The sequence below is a fragment of the Aspergillus heteromorphus genome (genome assembly GCF_003184545.1).
Source record: "Aspergillus heteromorphus CBS 117.55 chromosome Unknown BO70scaffold_66, whole genome shotgun sequence".
Classification (NCBI taxonomy): domain Eukaryota; kingdom Fungi; phylum Ascomycota; class Eurotiomycetes; order Eurotiales; family Aspergillaceae; genus Aspergillus; species Aspergillus heteromorphus.
The window spans coordinates 45959-64821 of record NW_020290471.1 but is presented as its reverse complement, the minus strand read 5'-3'; the positions used below and the strand labels follow the sequence as shown (position 1 = coordinate 64821).

Here is an 18863-nt window from a genome sequence, read left to right as displayed (position 1 = left end):
TATCCACCAGAGCGCCTGCCTGTGGGATAGGGGGAAGCATGACTGAAGTTACTGTACCCTCCTCCCATCGTGTATTTTATTTACGACGGATCAGAAGGTCGCAACAGGCAGTAGGATCCGGAATGGTTGGATACTCCCTCCCTTCTGTGTCGCCTCTCTGTCGCTCTCTGACGACCCCCAGAGAAGCTTAAAATGATGGGTAATTCCAGTCCCTCTGGACCTGGCTGCTGAGTTCACAATGCAGAGTCCCCCAGTAAATAATTAATTCCCCATTGTCCTCCCCTAATGGGAAAGGGGAAATATATCTATTAAAGAGGAAAAAACACTTTCGAAAAAATAAAAATAAAAAAACACACGGCCTCCAGGGCGAATAAAAACAAAGACCCCTTCTGCACTCACGGGCTGGTTGTTCGGCACACTCTCTCTCCTTCTCGTAGTAATAGCAGCAGCAGCAGCAGCAGTAGTACTTTTTCCCTTCCCTCTGGGGATGTTTTCTCGCTCTCTCGCTCTCTCGCTCACTTCCACTTCCACTTCCAACTTCCTCTCTCGCTCCTTCTCCTTCCTCGCCGCCTCGCTCTCGCTCTCTCTCTCTCTCTCTCTCTCTCTCCATCTCCACCTCCACCACCTCCACCTTCACCTCCACCCTTCCTTCTCCTCCCTTCCCTTCCCCTTCTTTTCCAACCCCAGACCATCCACTCCCATTTTCCCGTGCGGGACCACCCGCCAGTTCAAAAGCGACCAAAATGCGCTCCACGAGGGTCTAGTCGACAAACATTCCCCAACTGTCCTTGAATCCTGTCCAGGAGCCCGAGGCCTGGAACTGGCGACAAAGAACCAGCAACCCACCGCCCCAGCTGGTCCACTGCCACTGCCACTGCCACTGCTGCTACTCGCTCCTGCTCCTACCACCGCTATCACCACTATAGATCTCAATTTCAATTCCAATCTCAATCTGAATCCCAATCCCAATCCCGATCTCACCTTCAACCTCCACCCCCATCTCCACTTCCACTCCTCCATTCCACTTCCAATCCCATCTCCCCCTCGCGCTGAATGGTCGACCCGTCTCTGTGTTAACCTTCCTCCGTCCTCCCCCTAACCTTCCGCCCCTGACATGAGCCCATCGCTCCAGTCGACGAGACCGCGCTCGTCCTGCCTTGCCGTCCGTTAGAGCAGCCCCCGCGTGCCCGCACCATGCCCCCTCAATCCCTCGCTAGCCCCGTTGGCCTGTCGGTGGCGGATACCGTCAGTCTCTGGAAAAAACGCTTCGACAAGAGGCATCTGTCCCCGTAAGTCTTCCCTTTCAGACTTCCCGCCCCCCTGACTTTGAGTTTTGTCCGCGGTGCCTTGTCCGTTTGACTTCCCCCCCCTCGGATGATCTACACCGTCTCCGTCTCCGTCCCTCGTCCGTGCTTTGCGACTTCCGCCATCGCCAGCCAGATCACGCGGATCATCGTGCTCCCTCCGCTGACCATTCGGCAGCAATCCCGTCATTGCGACCCTCGACATCGAATACAATGAATTGGCCCAGTCATGGAAACGCTTCCAGGAAAACCTGCTGCCGACCGACCAGGTCCATTTCTCGGAACGCCTGCAGGGGCCCGAAGATGTCTTGAATCTTATCGCCACCATCAACCCGGTCTGGCCTTCCAGCGCTGGACAACTGGAGTCCAGGGACCATTACGACTACTTTCGATCCACCCTGGGCGCCCATGCCGACTTCTTGAAGGCCCTTCCGAAAAACGACCTCTACCGCTCCATCTTCTACGGCGTCCTGCAGTCTCTTCTCAAGGTAAGCGAAGCGTGTGCGCCCCTCCGTCCCCGCCGTGATGGCTAAACCCCGTGCCAGGCATCCGCAGGCTATCCGAGGCTCATGGGAGGCTTGATCAACGCGCTCGCCCAAATCAACAAGTCCGTTTATTCGTCCGCACCGGATCAACTACAATTCTCAAGAGACTCAATCAACTCAATTGCGCGTTTCTACGCACTCGTATTTTTCTTCCTCGGGGAGTGGATGGATTGGTATGTGAGGAAGGCCAGGTGTGGACTGCTCAAGAGTCCGAAGCACGACCCGTATGGAGTTTTCCAAAATCTCGTTAGCAATATCCAACGCAGCGCGAAATATATGATGTGCGCCCTGGGCGACGGCATGGATCTGGACGGCGCCGAATGTGACAGCTTGTGCGAGATGACGGCCGATCGGTACTTGCATCTCTTCGAACAGGCCCGACTCAGCCAGGTGGGCCAGCAACGGATGGACCGCCGATTCGCCGCGCAGAATGCCCTCACACGCCAGTTGCTCTGGGAAATCCATCACGACGTGGCAGAACGCGACAGGCTCGTAGAGGAGAGAGATGTGCTTCTGACGAAGCTGCTCGACGCCGCGAGCAAACAGCTACGCTCGGTGCCCCAGCAGAACAGTGGTATTGCCTGTTTGACTACCATTGCTTCACAGGAATCAGGTAGGGAAGCCAGGTTCGCATGGTCCGAACTGCTTGAGGAGCTAACAGTAAACGCGTTGCAAGGCACAGACAGGTTTAACCTGATTGGTGAGGGGCACAAGCACAAGTACACGCGCGTGGAACTACAGCTTGCGTCCCGGCATCTTGAAGATTTCTTTGATTGTGGCGATCAAATGCCCGATCTTGAAGCCGACGTGCCGGTGGAGGCGGAATACAATGTGATGACCTCGTTGAAGCAATGGGCGACGGACGCGCACTCGCAGGTGCTCGCCGTCGGAGGCCCTCCCAGCACGGCATACCCCAGTCCAGTGCTTCTTGTGTCGACGTGCTACGCCAACCAGGCTCGCGAGGCTCGACTGCCGGTCGTGTCACACTTCTGCAACCGCTCCACCGACCGAGGGAAGGAATGGACGTTCGAGCAACACCTCATCGCCCTTGCGTACAGTCTGATCCGCCAGCTGATAGAATATCTGCCCCCGGTCGTCGAAAGCCACCCCGGCTGCGATATGAGCCCGGAGCGATTCAAGCCGCTGAACGGCACGCTCACGTCATGGAAGGAGGTGCTGTCGCTGATCGATATAATGCTTTACTTCGCCCCGCCGCTTTTGGTCTGCGTGATCCACGGGTTGGACGTCATCCAAGATGCATCGACCGACGCGCACATCCGCGAATTGCTGGACAGGATCCTCAGACACACCCGTCACCCGACCATGTTGATGCCGGATGGCGGGGAGAGCCGGAGCGTGTTGCTCAAGGTCCTGTTCACCGTCGCTGGCCGACCGAGCGCGCTGGTGGAGACGCTGGCGAAGACGTCACAGAGCCAGCTGATTCTGAGGGAATCGAACCAGACGGACGAGCCCGCGGCGGCCGAATCGGCACTGAGCCCCGACGTGGGGGTTGTCATGATGAATGCATAATACAGCGCATTGCAGACGAAGCGATACTCCATTTGCGTTACAGGTTGTTTTCGGGTGAAAATTCGGGTCATCATAGAATTACGCGCAGGCTGGGATCTTTGAATATAACATGGTTGGCAAGAGACATACCCGGTGCCGCATTTCTTCAGTAACTCTGTTTCTTGTTGTTTCGTTGGGGTGGCGGTAGGCCCTCTCGGTTGAGTAGGAAGGAGCTGGGATTTCTTTGTACATTTGTAATAGTACCATCTGCGGAGTGGAATGCATATATGATCGTTGCCTTGTTTCGTCTGTTCCTCAGGCACTGTTGGGCGGGATTAGGTTTTCGGTCCTCACGTGGTATGACCCACCCTGAAGAAGACGCCCTCATACTGTGCTGATCTTGCAATCTTTAGTTCTTCCTGTGATGTCGGTAACTGCGATGGCTCTTAGAATACTGACTATTATTTTCCATCTTCTATATAAGGCTACAGTGTTTGGCAGTATTAAGGGAACGAGTTTGTTGATACTTACTATCTGTGAGTACTTCTGTCAAAGCAGTGCTACACTTAAGACGTGGATACACAGATGACTGGAGCATAATTAATCCGTTTTTAATCATAGGTGTGCAAGCCTGCGGTCTCAGAAAGAGCCATGCCCCAGAATGAACTAGCCAGAGCCAGTTCATGGATACCCAGTCTTTCACACCATACTAAGCAGGGTGAACGCCTCACTGGTGCTCTGTCACGGGAGAGACGTAACCCTATGGCTGTGCAGACCAGAGGGACATCTGCAGCTGAAATCCAACCCTCGTCTCCAGCCAGGTCACTGTCATCACTGCTCCTGGGGTATATTGGACACTGGCCCATCACCTGTCCCACATCTTGTACACCCTCATCCACGCAATCGGGTCTTCTCCTGCCTCGACATTCGAGTCCAATGACCGACCCAATCCCTCGACGGCCAGTCAATCTGCCACAGTCGACTTGGCAAGGTCATACAGGCGGTTATCTCATCCTCATGACATGTCCGGACATCGCTTCATGGACAACCACATGTCATTCGCAGCCCGATTCCATTCCTATAAGATTCCGAACCCTCTCTCCACCTGATCAGACAGACATGCCTCTCACCATGCAACCATCCCGCCATCACCCGACCCGTCCACACCCCCCACGATGCACCTCCTCCTGCACCTCCTCCTATCCACCTGCACCCTCGTCACCGCCGTCGATCTCACCGGCTACGAATACATCGTGGTGGGCTCCGGCGCCGGGGGCGGACCCGTAGCCGCACGCCTCGCTCTGGCCGGGCACAAAACCCTGGTGATCGAATCGGGCGACGACCCAGGCCTGAACCCCAACTACAGCGTGCCGGGATACGCCGCACGCGCCTCCGAAGACCCCACGATGGTATGGAACTTCTTCGTGCGACACTACGCCGACGAGGCGCGACAAGCCCTGGACTTCAAAACCACGTACACGACCCCGTCCGGCGAAGACTACACAGGCCTGCACCCCCCACGGGGCTCCACCATGAAAGGCATCCTGTACCCGCGCGCCGGCGCCCTGGGCGGATGCACGGCCCACCACGCGCTGATCTCGATGTACCCGCACCGGACCGACTTCGAATACATCGCCAACCTGACCAACGACCCCTCGTGGGCGCCTGACCACATGCGCCAATACTTCACCCGGCTGGAAGACAACCACTACCTGGGGCCCGGGGCCGCGGGCCACGGCTACACTGGCTGGCTCTCGACGCAAACCGCGCCGATCAACCTCGTCCTCAAAGACCCGCAGTTCCTCAGCCTGCTCGTCGGCGGAGCGCGCGCCTTTGGCAACCAGACCGCACAAAACCTGGCCTCGCTGGTGCTGGGCGACGCCAACGCCGACAGCGTCGCGCGCGACACCGACCCGGGCTACTACCAGATCCCGCTGTCGACCGCCGACGGCCGCCGCACGGGATCGCGCGAGCTGCTCGTCGCCGTCGCCTCCGCCGTCCATCCCAACGGCTCCCGGAAATTCCCGCTCACCCTCCGCACCAACTGCCACGCCACCAAACTCCTCTTCGACTCGTCCATCTCACCCCCGCGCGCCACGGGCGTGGCCTTCCTCGACGGCAAACACCTCTACCGCGCCAGCCCCCTCTCTCCCGGAACCCCCGACACCCCCGGCACCCCCGGCACCGCAACAGCCACCCACGAAATCATCCTCTCCGCCGGCGTCTTCAACACCCCCCAACTCCTCCTCCTCAGCGGCATCGGCCCGGCCCCCGACCTCCTCACTCACAATATCCCCCTCATAGCCCACCTCCCCGGCGTCGGGCACAACCTGCAAGACCAATACGAAATCGCCGTCCAATCCTCTCTCCCCTCCGACTTCAAGATCCTCGCCCCCTGCACCTTCACCCCCTTGCACGACCCCTGCCTCGACCGCTGGCTCTCCGCCTCCCTCCCCATCTCCCACCGCGGGATCTACTCCACGACCGGCTTCGGCGCAGCCATGCTGTACAAAAGCGCCGCCGCGACCGACAACGCCTACGACGTGTTCATCTTCGGCGGCCTCATCGATTTCCGGGGCTACTTCCCCCGCTTCAGCCACAACGTCACCCAACAACACAACATCTTCACCTGGTCCGTCCTCAAAGCGCATCCGCGCAATCGCGCCGGCGTGGTGCGACTCAGATCCGCTGACCCGCTTGACGTCCCCGAGATCCTATTCAATTATTTCGACACCGGAAGCGACGGGTGGGAAGGCGATGAGGAGGCGCTGGAAGAGGCCGTCGCTGTCGCGAGGAGGGCGTTCGCGGAGCAGAAGGTTCCGGCGACCGAGAGGTTGCCCGGGAGGGAGGTAACGGGACGGGAGATGATCAGGAAGTATATAAGGGATACGGCGTGGGGGCATCATGCTTCTTGCTCGTGTGCGATCGGGGGCGAGGGCGATGAGATGGCCGTCCTGGATGGCCAGTTTAGGGTCAGGGGGGTGAGCGGGGTGAGGGTTGTCGATGCGTCGGTTTTTCCGAGGATCCCTGGTACGTTTACGGCCGTTTCGACGTATCTGGTTGGGGAGAAGGCGGCGGAGGTGATTTTAAAGGCGAGGGCGAGGGGGGAAGCTGTAGAGGGGTGATGGTGGTTAGGTTGGTTGGTAGTACTTCAGTTATACTTTAGTATTGCCGTCAACTCGAAACACGAAACACGAAACACCAGGGTTTCACACGGGCGGGACTGTCGCTGATCTGATCGGTACAAGAAGAGAGTAGAATACTCGATTGATATATCAATCTGGCGTAGGATTAGAATTAGCATCATCATCGATTATATATTTTTGTTAGATTCGGCAGTTTATCCATATCAGTATATATACTATATATATATATATCATGATATAGCGTCAACACACAGAAATCGATAACAAACTATACCTCATTCATTTATAGCACTCGAGCTACGGAATACGGAGTACAGAGTGCGGGGTACGGAAGTTGTCGATAAGAAAGTTGGTTTGGTTCGGTTCGGAAGATTAGAATCAAAGAAGAGGAGGAGGAGGAGGAACAAGAAAACAATAAATAGTATGGATTTGGAACGAGTCCAGCCAGACTTGCGAGTGGCCCCCCAACACTTTGAACCGACCGACCGACCGACCGATCGGTCGGTTCGCGACCCGCCCGCCCCGCTCGCCAATCACTTTAGTGTGGAGAAACAGAGAGCAGATTAACTACAGGCTAGTTACAGACTGATGGCGATGGCGTCGGATGGCGTCGATGGGGAACGTGGAAACACTCCCCGGGTCGTACAAACGCAAGACGCAAACTGCAAACTGCAAGACGCAAACTGCAAACGCAAACTGCAAACTGTAAACCCATTCATTGGGTGGATCTGAATCTGGATCAGAATATCGAATGCGGTTGATGATTGATTATATATTATATTATAGACTTCCCCCCCTCCTCCAACTCCAATTATCCCAAATCCCCATAATTCTCGTCCCCTAGCTGGTAAAAGTATCAAAACAGGTATGTATGTTCTAAGTCTAAATCGCACGCTTGCTTGCTTTTTTGCTCTATATAAAAATCATGAGACCGTGGTCGGTATCGCTAATGTACAACATTTTGGTATGTAAGAAGGGAGGGAGGTAGGTAGGTATGTCGGGTTTTGTCGGAGAGGAAAGAGAAAAGACCTCGACGGGAGATGATGCGGACGAATTATCCTAGCTACCCGAGCTGTCTGATCACGGTGGATTGTGGATTGTGGAAAGTGTCTGTGTGTGTGTGTGTGTGTGTCATCGGTAGTCCGTTGGATTGAGCTGCCCCTGCTGCTGCATGATAGTTTCAAAGACGACACGGGAGGCTAGCCGGGAGCGATTAGTCCGACTCGAGGAAGGAAGCGACCATGGAAATGGAAGTATGGCTTGTATGGTGGTGACAGTGACAGTGACGGTGACGGTGACAGTGACAGTGACATACTCATGGTGTATTGAGTGGCGGGAGAGGTGTTTATGAGGATAGAGGCTTGCGGGTTGGAACTTCGGTATGTGTTCTCGAAGACGGGTTGTTGGGAAGGGGGGTACATTTGGAAGATTGGACCTGTATTTGAATAAAGAAAAATATAGCATTAGTAGGGTTACCTAGTATATGGTAGTAGCAAAAATTGCTGAAGTAGGTAGATGGGTAAGGTAGGTAAAGTACTCCTCCTCATATGAACCATACTTACCAGCTTGGTCTCGCTCCTCCGGTCGGCTCCGACTTCTCCGGTCAATGATCTTCCAGATCAACAAAAGCAAGGGAGGACACGACACAATGATGGTTACGATGCCGATGATGTCGCTGTTCGAGAGGGACATTCTGGGTTATGGATTGATGAGGAGAAATTTTGGGGGGGGAGGGGAGCTCTTGTCTTCACTATTTATGGGATTGACGCCAAGGTACGCTAAGGTCGCAAGCGGGGCCGCTAAATTAGTAGATTTGATCGAGATGCGGCTAAACTAGCTTCCTAGACTTGCTGATGTGGGATGAGGTTATAAAAGGAGTTGATTCGTCCTCCGGCGGTCTGTCCGCGACAAAAGTGACATTCCCTTTTTTCCCTACTCGGAGTCAGCACCAGGGGACCACGCTACCGGGCGTGGGGCCTGCTTGATAAAGGCGGTGAGGTGACCGGCGGAATTTCTCGGGACCGCGCTTGGTTCTTCTTGCCAGAATGTACCACCCCTCTGGTCTTTCCCAAGCATGGATGGAAACCCAAGAAACGCGTCTCGGTAGAATTGCTTTTTATGATCCTGTATACAGTAATTAACTATCTACTGTAGGTACATCCACGATGGTCAGAAGTAGACTGCAACAGGTGTAGATTGAGGGTGGGTGTCTGGTAATCCGTAGGTTCTAGACCGAGACAAAGCGTCAGACTGTCAGCCAAACAAAAGTCCCGCCCAAAGTGGACTGATAATTTTTTTGCAAGAAGCTTTTACATGCCCGTTTTTGAAGTGTCCGTTTTTGGAGTGTACATCACAGCCACAGTACGTCGCTATAGTAGGACGACATGCGCTAAGCTCAGGCAGAATCCACTTTGTGTGGTCTGTAGAGCAAAAGCACGTACATTGTACAATAGTACTGTACCTCTGCGTTAGTATTATGGGGTCCAGCTGGTCTGAGATACCTGTTCTTGTTGGAGCCCCCCGGGGGGGGGGGGGGGGGGGTTGTATTCCGGAACAATATTTGGATACAACGGCATCACATCACCACAGGAGGCCGCTCCGGGGCCACGTGACCGCACCCCCTTACTTGGTCGCCGCGATCCCTGGCCCCTCCCACCCGAATCAACCCACCTTTTCCGTTGCTTCGTGTGGCTGTTTTTCCGTCAAAATATACTAGATATGTTGAGCGAAATATAGGTGAGCTCAGGGTCGGACAAATCAAATAATAAGTATATAAGAAATTGGATGGGTGAGTCCTGGTCTGAATCCGGCCACTACTTTCGCGATACAGGGACTGATAATGCTCTATCCCAGCTACCCGGTTGTGGTCATAGAGGACAGGGAAGCGAAGAAACTCTGGGTGGCTGCGCGTCGCAGGAAGTCGAAGGCGGCCACGTATTGTAACAGTCGATAGACTCAACTGGGCCGGGGTCCAGCACTTGATAGATTTTATGAGGGAGTGAGCAGAAAATATCCAAGGATTTGGAGATTAAGAAGCGCAAAACAAAATTAGCCCAGACAATATGCTATGTGGTCAACAGAGTGGTGCAAATTATAAAAACATCCAACGTCCAGCGTCCAATCCAGTGTACAGCGCCCAGCATCCAGTCCAGTGTCCAGCACCCAGCGACCAGCGTCCATGTGCGAGGCGATCCCGATAACAGCCCACACACCGACTATTTTAAGAATGAGTCGGAATCAGCATTTCAACCTGTAGATGAAAGTACTGAGATTGAGTAGATCAGTATGTAGCACGAGAGGTGTGGATAAGAAAACGGTTCGGAATAATCGGTCGAGTGGAATAAAATAGAATCAGCATTCCAAACCACGCTTCGACGATCGATGATCGGGATGAATCTTGGCGCCCGCCCGCCCGCCCGTCGCCCGGTCGCGGCCCACGCGGTCTCCGCTTTTGGGCCCCGGGGGGGGGGGGAACAAAGAAAGTAGTAAGTAAACTCCCTGACCCAGGGGCTCCCTTTGTTAACATACTGACAACAATTGAACATGATAGCTGTACACATTTTGATGATGATCGGGGTAAGGTGAGGTAGGATGATGCTCTGGTGGATCGAACTCGGACTAGAGTAGCTGGCTGAGTTGAAGGGACAGAAGAACCGGGAACATGCTGAAGAGAGAAACAACAAAGAAACAATTGATTGCTCAGGATCGCTTTCTATACGGTCTATATTTACCCGAAAATGCTGGTACAAGAAATGAAGACGCCGGGGAAGATAGCCATGCTTTGCTTGACTTTGTTTGTCTTGTAGATGCAGAGCTACTGGCGACGGCGACGGAATGCTGGAGGTGGTTAACCTGAGGGAAGGTATAGATGGTGGTGAAAGGAACATACGCATGATAAATTGGACGGTAAGAGTGATGTAGAAGAAGACGATGGCTTGGGGGTTGGCACGCGGGTATGTTTTTTGGGCGACAGGCTCGTAGATGGGAAGGCGATACGTTTGGATAACATCTGCAGCTGGGAGGCACATGGTGGCACATTAGCATGCGATGCACAGATACTACGATGTGATGTCCCTGGTGAGGTAAGTCATACCAGCCCGGTCGCGCTCCGATCGGTTACGATTCATCCGATCGAGGATCTTCCAGATCAACAGCAGTAAGGGAGGGCATGACACAATGATGGTTACGATGCCGATGATGTCGCTGTTCGAGAGGGACATGCTGGATTGAGGAATGGTGAACAGGAAGAAAACTTCACCTTACCTGAGTTTGACTGTCGGGGCCTTTATAACTTTTCAGAGCAAGACGCGACGGTACCTACATCATTGTCTTCCTGCCCTCCAGGGCCTACCTAGTATAACTTACCTTGGGTACCAGATAGGGGATGGCAAGTAAGATACAGAGTAGTATCTAACAGTACCTACCTTACCGGACGAGGGGGGGGATTGTGGTTAGTATGTCTGTCCCATCCTAACCGGCACTGCTAAAAATACAGATAGCAGATGCAGCAGCTGCAGGTGAGATCGGAAGTTCGATGGAAATGACAGTATTCCCGACAAGAAAAGGCAGTGAAAATGAAGACGGCAGGTGCTGCAGCTGCAGGTGATATCGGGGAAATGCAATCCTCATTGAATATCATAGGTCCCATGATGCTGGGTAGACAGCCAGACAGGGGCTCCAGCTTATCTGTAGGGCAGGAATGCAACACTAAGAGACACAAACAAACATGACCACCATTCGGTGATGGGTCAAGGTAGAGAACGTGTGGGGTCAGGAAATAACCCAATCCTCCCATCGGACCACTGACGTCCTCTTTGACTACACTATGTCTTTTTGGCAGTCAAGCCGGGCATGCAGTTCCCCGTGGGTCCGAGGGGAAGCCGGGACCATTTTCCTGAAGTAGTCTGCCCCGATGCCAGATCGGGAGTGCCATTCTTTTTTTTTTTAAAAAAAAAAATATTGACAGTTTTATCTGCCAACTGTTTTTGATTCTTGAAAGAGATCGATTGAAGAGTAGCTACCTTTTTGAAGGTTTTCGAAGTGCTAATAATGCACAAGGTCTCATTGGCACCTACCCATCCCGGGGAAAGGGTTTGCCGTAGGAGAGGGGGTTGGTGTTCCGGGGTGGCTGTGGAAGTGGAAATGAATATAGCCTTATTAGTGTGGGAGACAGGCACCTGGCACCTCTCTGGGTGACGGACTGCCAGCACGACGGACCACTCCTCCTATCAAACCCAGTATCATTCAGTATCACACCTATCTTGGTGTCTGAACACCTTTTAAGCAGAGTGGTCTTGTTGATCTGTTACCTCCGCAGCGAGTCAAGTAGCTACGGGTTACGGAGTACGGACAGAGTAGATAGAGCTCGCCTATCATCAATACTGTTAAAACCTCTCTCTGTGTCTTTTTTTTTTTTGCTGTCAGATCTCCCTAGCGCTTACTCAGCCGGAGATGGAACAACCATGTTCCATCCGCAAACCTAGTTGCATCATATCAATAATATTATCGAGTTGATAATATCGGATGAGGTAAGCAACCGACCGCCTATCTAAAGTACTCGCACTTAACCTAATGCGTAAACGCGGTGGCAGAAGGACTGTATTATCCATGGTCCATCCGCGGCAGAACCGCGGACCTAAAGAACGGTCCGCGCCGATTGTTTTAATCGACGACCAGTTGGACCACCGCCACCGGGCCCCGGGAAATTCCCCAAGTGCCATGCCAAGTACACATTTTAATTTCCATGGGCCATATGCCCTAAGAACATGCTCACCTCTCACACACAGATCAGATCGTAAAGTTAAGAAGTAAGGGAAATTCCTGCTCATGGTAATCCAGTCAGACATGTCTGTACAGTTATGTCCTGGCAGAGCAAGAAATACATCCTATAACAGCACTCGGTATAGCCGGCAGTCATTTGCAGCGACGCTTATGCAGAACCACACTGTGGACGCAAAACAGGTACCTACATACAGCTGCAGCAGCCTTAGACACCGAGATTGCACCGCACGCTGCAGTTGTTCTTGGGACGTTTCATGACGACAGACGCTTCAACCACTCAGAACTCAGAATCCACCACAGCACCGTCTTTATCCGGATGCACCCTACCTGCAGATCCACAGAACATCGGATAAACCATCGAACAAAGGAACTTTTCAAACGCTCGAGAACAACCCCATTTTTTATTACTATCCTCCAATAATAAATTTCTGGTAGCCGCCAGGTCCCGGAGAACAGTAATCCCCCGCGCCGGATGCTCTACTATTGTTGAGCACGGGATTTGTGAGTTGGATTGTATGTGCGTGGTACATTACACGCATGCATGCGGCAGTAAAAGCGGATGCCTGAGTGGCTGGAAAACTTCGACGTTAATCACCGTGCAAAAGTCAGTCAATCGTAATTATTCCTGCCTGCCCTAGGAGGGGGTCCCATTAGACAGGTTTTTCAATCTTAGTAATTCCTGCCTGCCTCAGTAGCTTGGACCCGTGGTCCTAACGCCATGCATCACTAGTGACCAACAGACACAGGCTTTCGCCAATCCTCGGTGAGAGCTGAGCAGTGGAAGACAGGGCGGACAGTCTGGTTTCCTTTGATTGCCCGAATGAGCTCCTAGCGTGTTTGTGACAGCCAGATTCTTCCCTAGAAGCTGTTGTGGCGATATGAGCAAATCATGTGACGACCCAGGGAAAAAGGTGTGCCCGTCTCAGATCTCTCCAGATCCGACATTATGAATTAAATAAAATGTAATTATGAAACCCAGCGCAAGGCGACCAGGTAACAAGGCGCAAGTCACCAAGCCACCAAGCCACCAAGCTCACGATCTCTTCTTCGAATTATTCCTCATCTCAAGCGCCCACCTCTCCTTCATATCCAGCATCCAATCCTTCACGCCACGACTACTCCCACCCACGCGAATGACGCCATCCTTGACACCCTTCCATCCAAGAATCGGCTGCTGGATCAACGTGTGCTTTCCCCAGCACACTTTCGACCAAAGCCCCTTATCCTGGGAGTGCTTGTTCGCGTCCTTGGTGTTGTAGCACTCATTACAGTAGTCCGTGCTGGGACAGTCGAGACAGAAGAACCAGGCCGGGGAGCCCAGTTCCCACTGATTCAGCTTGTCTTTGCCGCAGGGACCCATGCACTGTAGCAGACTGCCGTTACCCTCGTCGATGACTTTGGTTGTTTCTTGGATGGAGCCGCTGCAGGGTGTTGTTGCGGCGGTTGTGGGCGATTTCTCGGTCGGGTCGGTCGCGATACTAGATGCTGATAGGGGGGCTGCATGCTCATGTTCATGTTCATGTTCGTGGATAAAGGGTGGGGCGAATGCATCGTCGCTGCCTGTGGTGATATGCAGATCTAGTGTCTCGGCGGAGGGAGGGTGTTCGGTGATAACAGCGGAGAATAGTGTGTTCCGATATTCTTCATCGCTCACTTCCAATGCATTTGCGTTGGCCTTGTCGAAGATAAGCGAGGCAGCGATCCCAGCGTCCTTCGACAGTCCGGCAAAGTGCAAGACCTTGGTCAGTGCGCGGAAAGCATCCATGTCATTATCGTCAACCCGGTCCTCGAGGTCGACGATGCAAAGTTTGAAAGCGTGGTCGGCATACTGGTACGCTCGGTATTTGAACCCAATACCCCGCCACATCTTCGCAAGCGTGATGAGAACGGTGGCTTTCGTGGATGACTCGATGACGTCCGCTACCCTGACATCGGCGATCAAGGCGCTGGCTGCATGGCAAAGTGGCTCTTTTGCGGTCTTGTTCCGCGCTTTGCTGTACCGGTCAAAGTAGATGTCGAATCGCTCCATGATGATAATACTGAGCAGTTTGGAGTCGACCTGCAAGGACTCGTCCTTCAGCATAGCGCCCAGCATCCGGCTCAGAATGTCCTCGGCCATCTTGATCGCATGGCAGTCTTGTCGATAGATGACAGCAAGCTCAGAGAGCATCACGCACGTTTCGTGGAAAAGTCCCCTATACGCCCAGTGACAGATCGCGCGGTCGTAGATTTGTATCACAATATCAACGTTCCCGGTGACAACGGCTGCTCTGCGTAGCCGGTCATCCTTGTTCGTTTGCCGAGAGCGGTTCATGAGCCATGCTGGTATGAAATAGGGAGGCTGGTACTCCAGCTGGTCTTGTATAGTCTGGATAATTGATGAATGAGCCTCCTGTTCCGCATGTATCTGAACGAGAACCGTCAGGAAGTATCCCAACGCCCGACAGTGCCGGAGGAACTTGTTGTTCAGCGCGTCCTGACAAGCTTTGCGAGCCGACTTGGTATCCTTGAGAGCCATACAAGCCTTCACATTCAGCATATAGACATTTTTACACTGCTCAGGGTTGAAGTTGGGCCGCAATGCGGCATCAGAGTCCTTCCAACACTTGAGCGCTTCTTCCGTGTACTTCTTGACTTTCTCCCAGCTGGCAGTATCCGAGCTTCCATGAGGAGGAGTGTAATGGGACGCAAGACCTAGCAAGGAATAAAGCTTTTCCGCACACATTGACTCGTCCAGGTGTCGATTTTTCTCATATAGAAAAAGAGCGTAATCTCGGTCTTGTGTATGAGGCGACTCGTATAGAAGCAATGCGGCTGCAAGTCGCGCCTGCGCGAACCGTGTCCTCGAATCTCTGCACTGGCCTAGCATATCCTCGGCTATACTGGCATTGATTTGGTCTTCATCTCGCGACCAGTGCTGGAATCTACCAGTCTGTATCAAGTTAGTTTTCCGACATGACCCAATCGAACTTGCGATACATACAGTAAAGAATGCGCGGAACGCAAGCTTATATGGAACTCTGGCTTCTTCAGCGGTGGACTTCTGGACCCAGCTCTGAAGGTGCCCTCGAGCTAGATTCTCCAACATCCTCGCAGGATGTGTCTTCATAATGTCGGCCCAGCTCCAGATGTGAGCTGGGAGGGACAAATGGTCGTCTCTGTCTCTTGCAATCATCTCTTCCGCCCAGACACGTATAAGCTCGTTGGTGCTCGTCTTCACGCAGTCTCCACAGTCCCCAGATTCTTGTGTGCCTGCAGATGGGGTGTCATAGAGATCGAAGTCAATATGACTATTATCCATCTGAGACTGGACTTTTTCAAAGACAGCGGACACACCCGTCTCGTTTGTAAGCACTCGATACAAAGCCTTTCCCACTCTCTTCAGCTGGTCGTTCTTGATTCTTTGGGATTGAGGCTTCATTTCCTTGGATCTTGCTTCCTTTTCCTTTGTCTCTCTGTCCTTCGACAACAAGTCCTTCAAGGACTTCTCCTTCGAATGATCGACTGGGACAACTTCATGGGTCACAAGGTCAATCTCTCTTAGATGACGGATGAGATTAAAGGCCGCGTATTCAGGTAGAGAGCTCTCGGGCTCCAAGCTCGACCCGCAAAGTATATCACAGAGGGTCACAAAGATTTCTACTTTCTCCGCATTCACGTCCGTGTATATATTTGTACCGCCTTGTTGAATACATTTCTTGAGCTTCGCTTGGCGGAAATCGACATACTCATAATCGTCGGCAAGCGGCTGCTTGTGTGCTTTGTCTTTTTGATTTCCTGTCTCGTGATCCGGTCGGGAACACCAATATAACTCAGGGTTCACACTTGGAGGACCCAAATTCGAAGGAAGCACCCGTCGGATATAAAGTAGACTGCAGCGGTCGTCAGATCTCCACATGTCACACTCGGGACTCAGAAGAACTTACTCTCGACATCTTTCTAGGACGGCGTCTGGCTTGATGCCGTTCGCTTGTAGATCATCATCAAGTCGAATGATGTCATTCAAATTAGACACAGTAAGCGCCCGCTTCGCAAAAGCGCACCACAATAGCACCTTCTTGACAGCCCTAGTAAATGTCGCATCCGAGCCTCTCAGAGTGTGGCGAATCAAGTTCTCATCGCCGCTACCTGCTCCTTCCATAAACTTCAGGAAGCTCCTTTTATCTGTACCATTCTGATCAAGAATTTCAATTGTCTGATCCAGAATGGACAGGTTGCCTGTAGCCAGACTTGTCAGTGATATGCTACAGTCCCAATAGTCTCAGCCCCTGTCTTACCGTTGGATGACTGAAACAGGTACTCGCTAATTAGCCTGTAACCTTCAGATTCTGGTCGAATCCGCCTAAGGTTGTCAAGCCGCGCCATGCGTTTTTCAATGATCTTCTCTGCCAGCTTTCGGTCGGTCGTCATTTCGATCATAGGTATGGGAGATGCCTCGACGATGTCAGACGGGAAACTCTCATTTTGTTTGCCAGATCCAGTCAGCAAAATCCAAACCCGGTGGTCTCTGCCGCTAAGACTTTCATAGAACAGCCGCAGCATCGAATCTCGCTCCTTTGCTTGCATGTCCGAAATACCATCAAGAAGGATGTAGAGTTCTTCGGACGAGTGCGATTTCTTCTCAAATCGCTTCAGCACCAGATCCTTCCAGATCTCTATCGGGTCGTGCGAGTTCAATACAGCTTTCCCCGATATCGAGTCACACCACTTTGGATCCTGAGCTGCAATCTGGAAAAGAATTGATGCAATAACACTGGGAAAATTTTGGAAATACTGCATGCCCGGCTCAAACAGGAAGTAGGTTACAATTAATTGCTGGCGCACGGTTTCTTTCTGGACGAGAGTGCGATTCCTCCCTGCCATGTTGGGTATGAGCTGGTAGCAGTGAGCCGTGAGGGATGTTTTCCCAACTCCATCACTGCCCCTTATATAAAGCACAGGCGATGTGTCATGCCGGTAAAGCCACTGTTGATATAAGTCATTTGAGGCGAGCCACCGAAAGCCGTCTTTCACTAGTTCAGGCATAATCTCGTCCATTCTAGTGGCCATCTGAGACAATACCGTGAGGTTGAGATGAAGCTTGCCTTGAAGTGTTTTCGCCAGTTTATCCAGTACGTTCCCCTTCTCGGACATGCTGTACATGCCTCCCAGTAGAACAGTTTGTTGCATCTTGGTGTTTGTATTCTTGATGAGCCAGTGCACACCCTCTTTTATCTCCTTGATATCATTGTATGACTCGAACCGAATTGCGTCGTGGAAGGTCGTTACTGCCTGCTCAACCTTTTCGCATTGTTTTTGGGCCAGATCGGTCTCTTGTCGGAGGACCTTCTTTCTCCACATAGCTAAAGATTGTCAAGTATTTCCAGTTAGCTTTTCTGTCAGGATTTTCCCTGATACTTAGGCCGCCAGCCTTACCTAGACGCGTTTGGTTCCGCAGATCGGACCCTACGTAGGAGCAAAAATAAAGCAGCGCGATGAAGACCTTCACTAGGCTTTCCTTAGCGGTTGGTGTGACGACAGGGTGCTTTTCCATGATATGGATCTCCTGCATGGCCGATGCTATTGTCTGAAAGGTACTTTGAATGGTATTTAGGTCGGTGCTGACATCTTGAGCAGCCTATTTGGTGTGAGATTCCCCACGGAAAAAAGACAAGGTTAATTGATTACCTTCAGGAGGTAGGCTATGCCTCCAGACAGAAGCTTAACTGGTTCCGCAAACTACTGTTGTCAGGACGTCCGTATATTTTGGGGTATTGAACCACTCACTGTGCCGCTTGCGTGGTCATGTGCATAAGTGCATGTTGTCTGCGCCCATCCTAGACACTGTTGCACATATTCACGGATCTTGTGCTCGCGCTCCTGGACCTCCGGTGTGTCCGCCTTCGGATGCCGCCATTCTTGAAATAGGGCCTCTGTTTGGGTAAGAGGGAAGTTTGCAGTGTGAAAGTCGGCCAGCGACTCCTCGTCACCCGGTTTGAATTTGAGATCGCCTTTTGCTTCCGCGAAGGCTTTCTCCCACAAATCTACCATGGTCTCCTCCCCGAATTCGAATCCATCGTCTTCGCCTTTCCTCATGTTCAGTGGCGCTTTCATCCTGGGTGCATCGGAGCTGGTATAGATGGCAACTCAGGAGAGCCAAGTCCTCGGCCGTAGGGGTGGACAACCCCCGAGTTTAAATAGGAGTTCGAGTAGGGAGACTGGTGCGGCTGAGCTGAACTTCGTCAGCCGTCACTTTCTTCGCTCCATCATTGCTTGTTCGAAATCGACGTGCATGATTAGAGGCAGGCTAGAGGAACTAGGCAGAATAGGGGTGTATTTTTGAGGTAGGACAGCGGGCGATCAATGAAAGATCAGTGGCAGAGATCCGAGCTGGTGGAGGTGCGGGAGATTGGGGGCCCCGCAGACTGGTTTTCAGCCCGGTAAATATTTCCGCACCAGGCATGCGAGTTGTATTTCGGACACCGACTCGCAGGACGATTGGTTGCTGAAGCTTTGTGGCTGCGACACGGCTATCTGCTGTTTTTCGTAGTCGCGAGTGCTATGAACTGGTCAGCTCTGGACTAGGTATGGCGCCCAGG

At 52.5% G+C, this 18863-nt stretch overlaps 5 protein-coding genes across 5 annotated transcripts; 2 read left to right on the top strand and 3 right to left on the bottom strand.

Moving 5' to 3' along the window:
* Positions 1 to 1194: 1194 nt before the first annotated feature.
* Positions 1195 to 3379, top strand: BO70DRAFT_357000 (uncharacterized protein; the record flags this gene model as incomplete). The annotated part of the gene is made up of 3 exons (XM_025541959.1): positions 1195 to 1289; positions 1483 to 1792; positions 1850 to 3379. The coding sequence occupies 3 exons, from the start codon at positions 1195 to 1197 to the stop codon at positions 3377 to 3379; spliced, it is 1935 nt and encodes a 644-aa protein (XP_025394240.1).
* Positions 3380 to 4288: 909 nt separating this feature from the next.
* On the top strand, positions 4289 to 6496 carry BO70DRAFT_207527 (GMC family oxidoreductase). The gene has a single exon (XM_025538633.1). It carries the CDS (start codon positions 4534 to 4536, stop codon positions 6481 to 6483), a length of 1950 nt encoding a protein of 649 aa, XP_025394239.1. The 5' UTR covers positions 4289 to 4533; the 3' UTR covers positions 6484 to 6496.
* Positions 6497 to 7703: 1207 nt separating this feature from the next.
* BO70DRAFT_383548 (uncharacterized protein) lies at positions 7704 to 8387 on the bottom strand (the record flags this gene model as incomplete). The annotated part of the gene is made up of 2 exons (XM_025545589.1): positions 8067 to 8387; positions 7704 to 7939 (listed from the first exon to the last, which is right to left on the bottom strand). The coding sequence occupies exons 1-2, from the start codon at positions 8194 to 8196 to the stop codon at positions 7704 to 7706; spliced, it is 366 nt and encodes a 121-aa protein (XP_025394238.1). The 5' UTR covers positions 8197 to 8387.
* Positions 8388 to 10250: 1863 nt separating this feature from the next.
* BO70DRAFT_433619 (uncharacterized protein) lies at positions 10251 to 10724 on the bottom strand (the record flags this gene model as incomplete). The annotated part of the gene is made up of 3 exons (XM_025548423.1): positions 10251 to 10341; positions 10394 to 10519; positions 10598 to 10724. The coding sequence occupies 3 exons, from the start codon at positions 10722 to 10724 to the stop codon at positions 10319 to 10321; spliced, it is 276 nt and encodes a 91-aa protein (XP_025394237.1). The 3' UTR covers positions 10251 to 10318.
* A 2288-nt stretch (positions 10725 to 13012) lies between these two features.
* BO70DRAFT_207475 (uncharacterized protein) lies at positions 13013 to 18849 on the bottom strand. Its single transcript, XM_025538632.1, has 7 exons — positions 18052 to 18849; positions 17953 to 18003; positions 17701 to 17902; positions 16563 to 17627; positions 16212 to 16503; positions 15269 to 16157; positions 13013 to 15217 (listed from the first exon to the last, which is right to left on the bottom strand). Exons 1-7 carry the CDS (start codon positions 18376 to 18378, stop codon positions 13319 to 13321), a joined length of 4725 nt encoding a protein of 1574 aa, XP_025394236.1. The 5' UTR covers positions 18379 to 18849; the 3' UTR covers positions 13013 to 13318.
* Between the last annotated feature and the right edge of the window lie 14 nt (positions 18850 to 18863).

Bases quoted from the DNA above. Each gene is read 5' to 3' on its own strand.
- BO70DRAFT_207527 (XM_025538633.1), top strand. From the start codon at position 4,534: ATGCACCTCCTCCTGCACCTCCTCCTATCCACCTGCACCCTCGTCACC.
- BO70DRAFT_207475 (XM_025538632.1), bottom strand. From the start codon at position 18,378: ATGAAAGCGCCACTGAACATGAGGAAAGGCGAAGACGATGGATTCGAA. The intron at 18,004-18,051 runs GTGAGTGGTTCA...TGACAACAGTAG, and splicing joins ATGACCACGCAAGCGGCACA to TTTGCGGAACCAGTTAAGCT. The intron at 15,218-15,268 runs GTATGTATCGCA...AACTTGATACAG, and splicing joins CGTTCCGCGCATTCTTTACT to ACTGGTAGATTCCAGCACTG.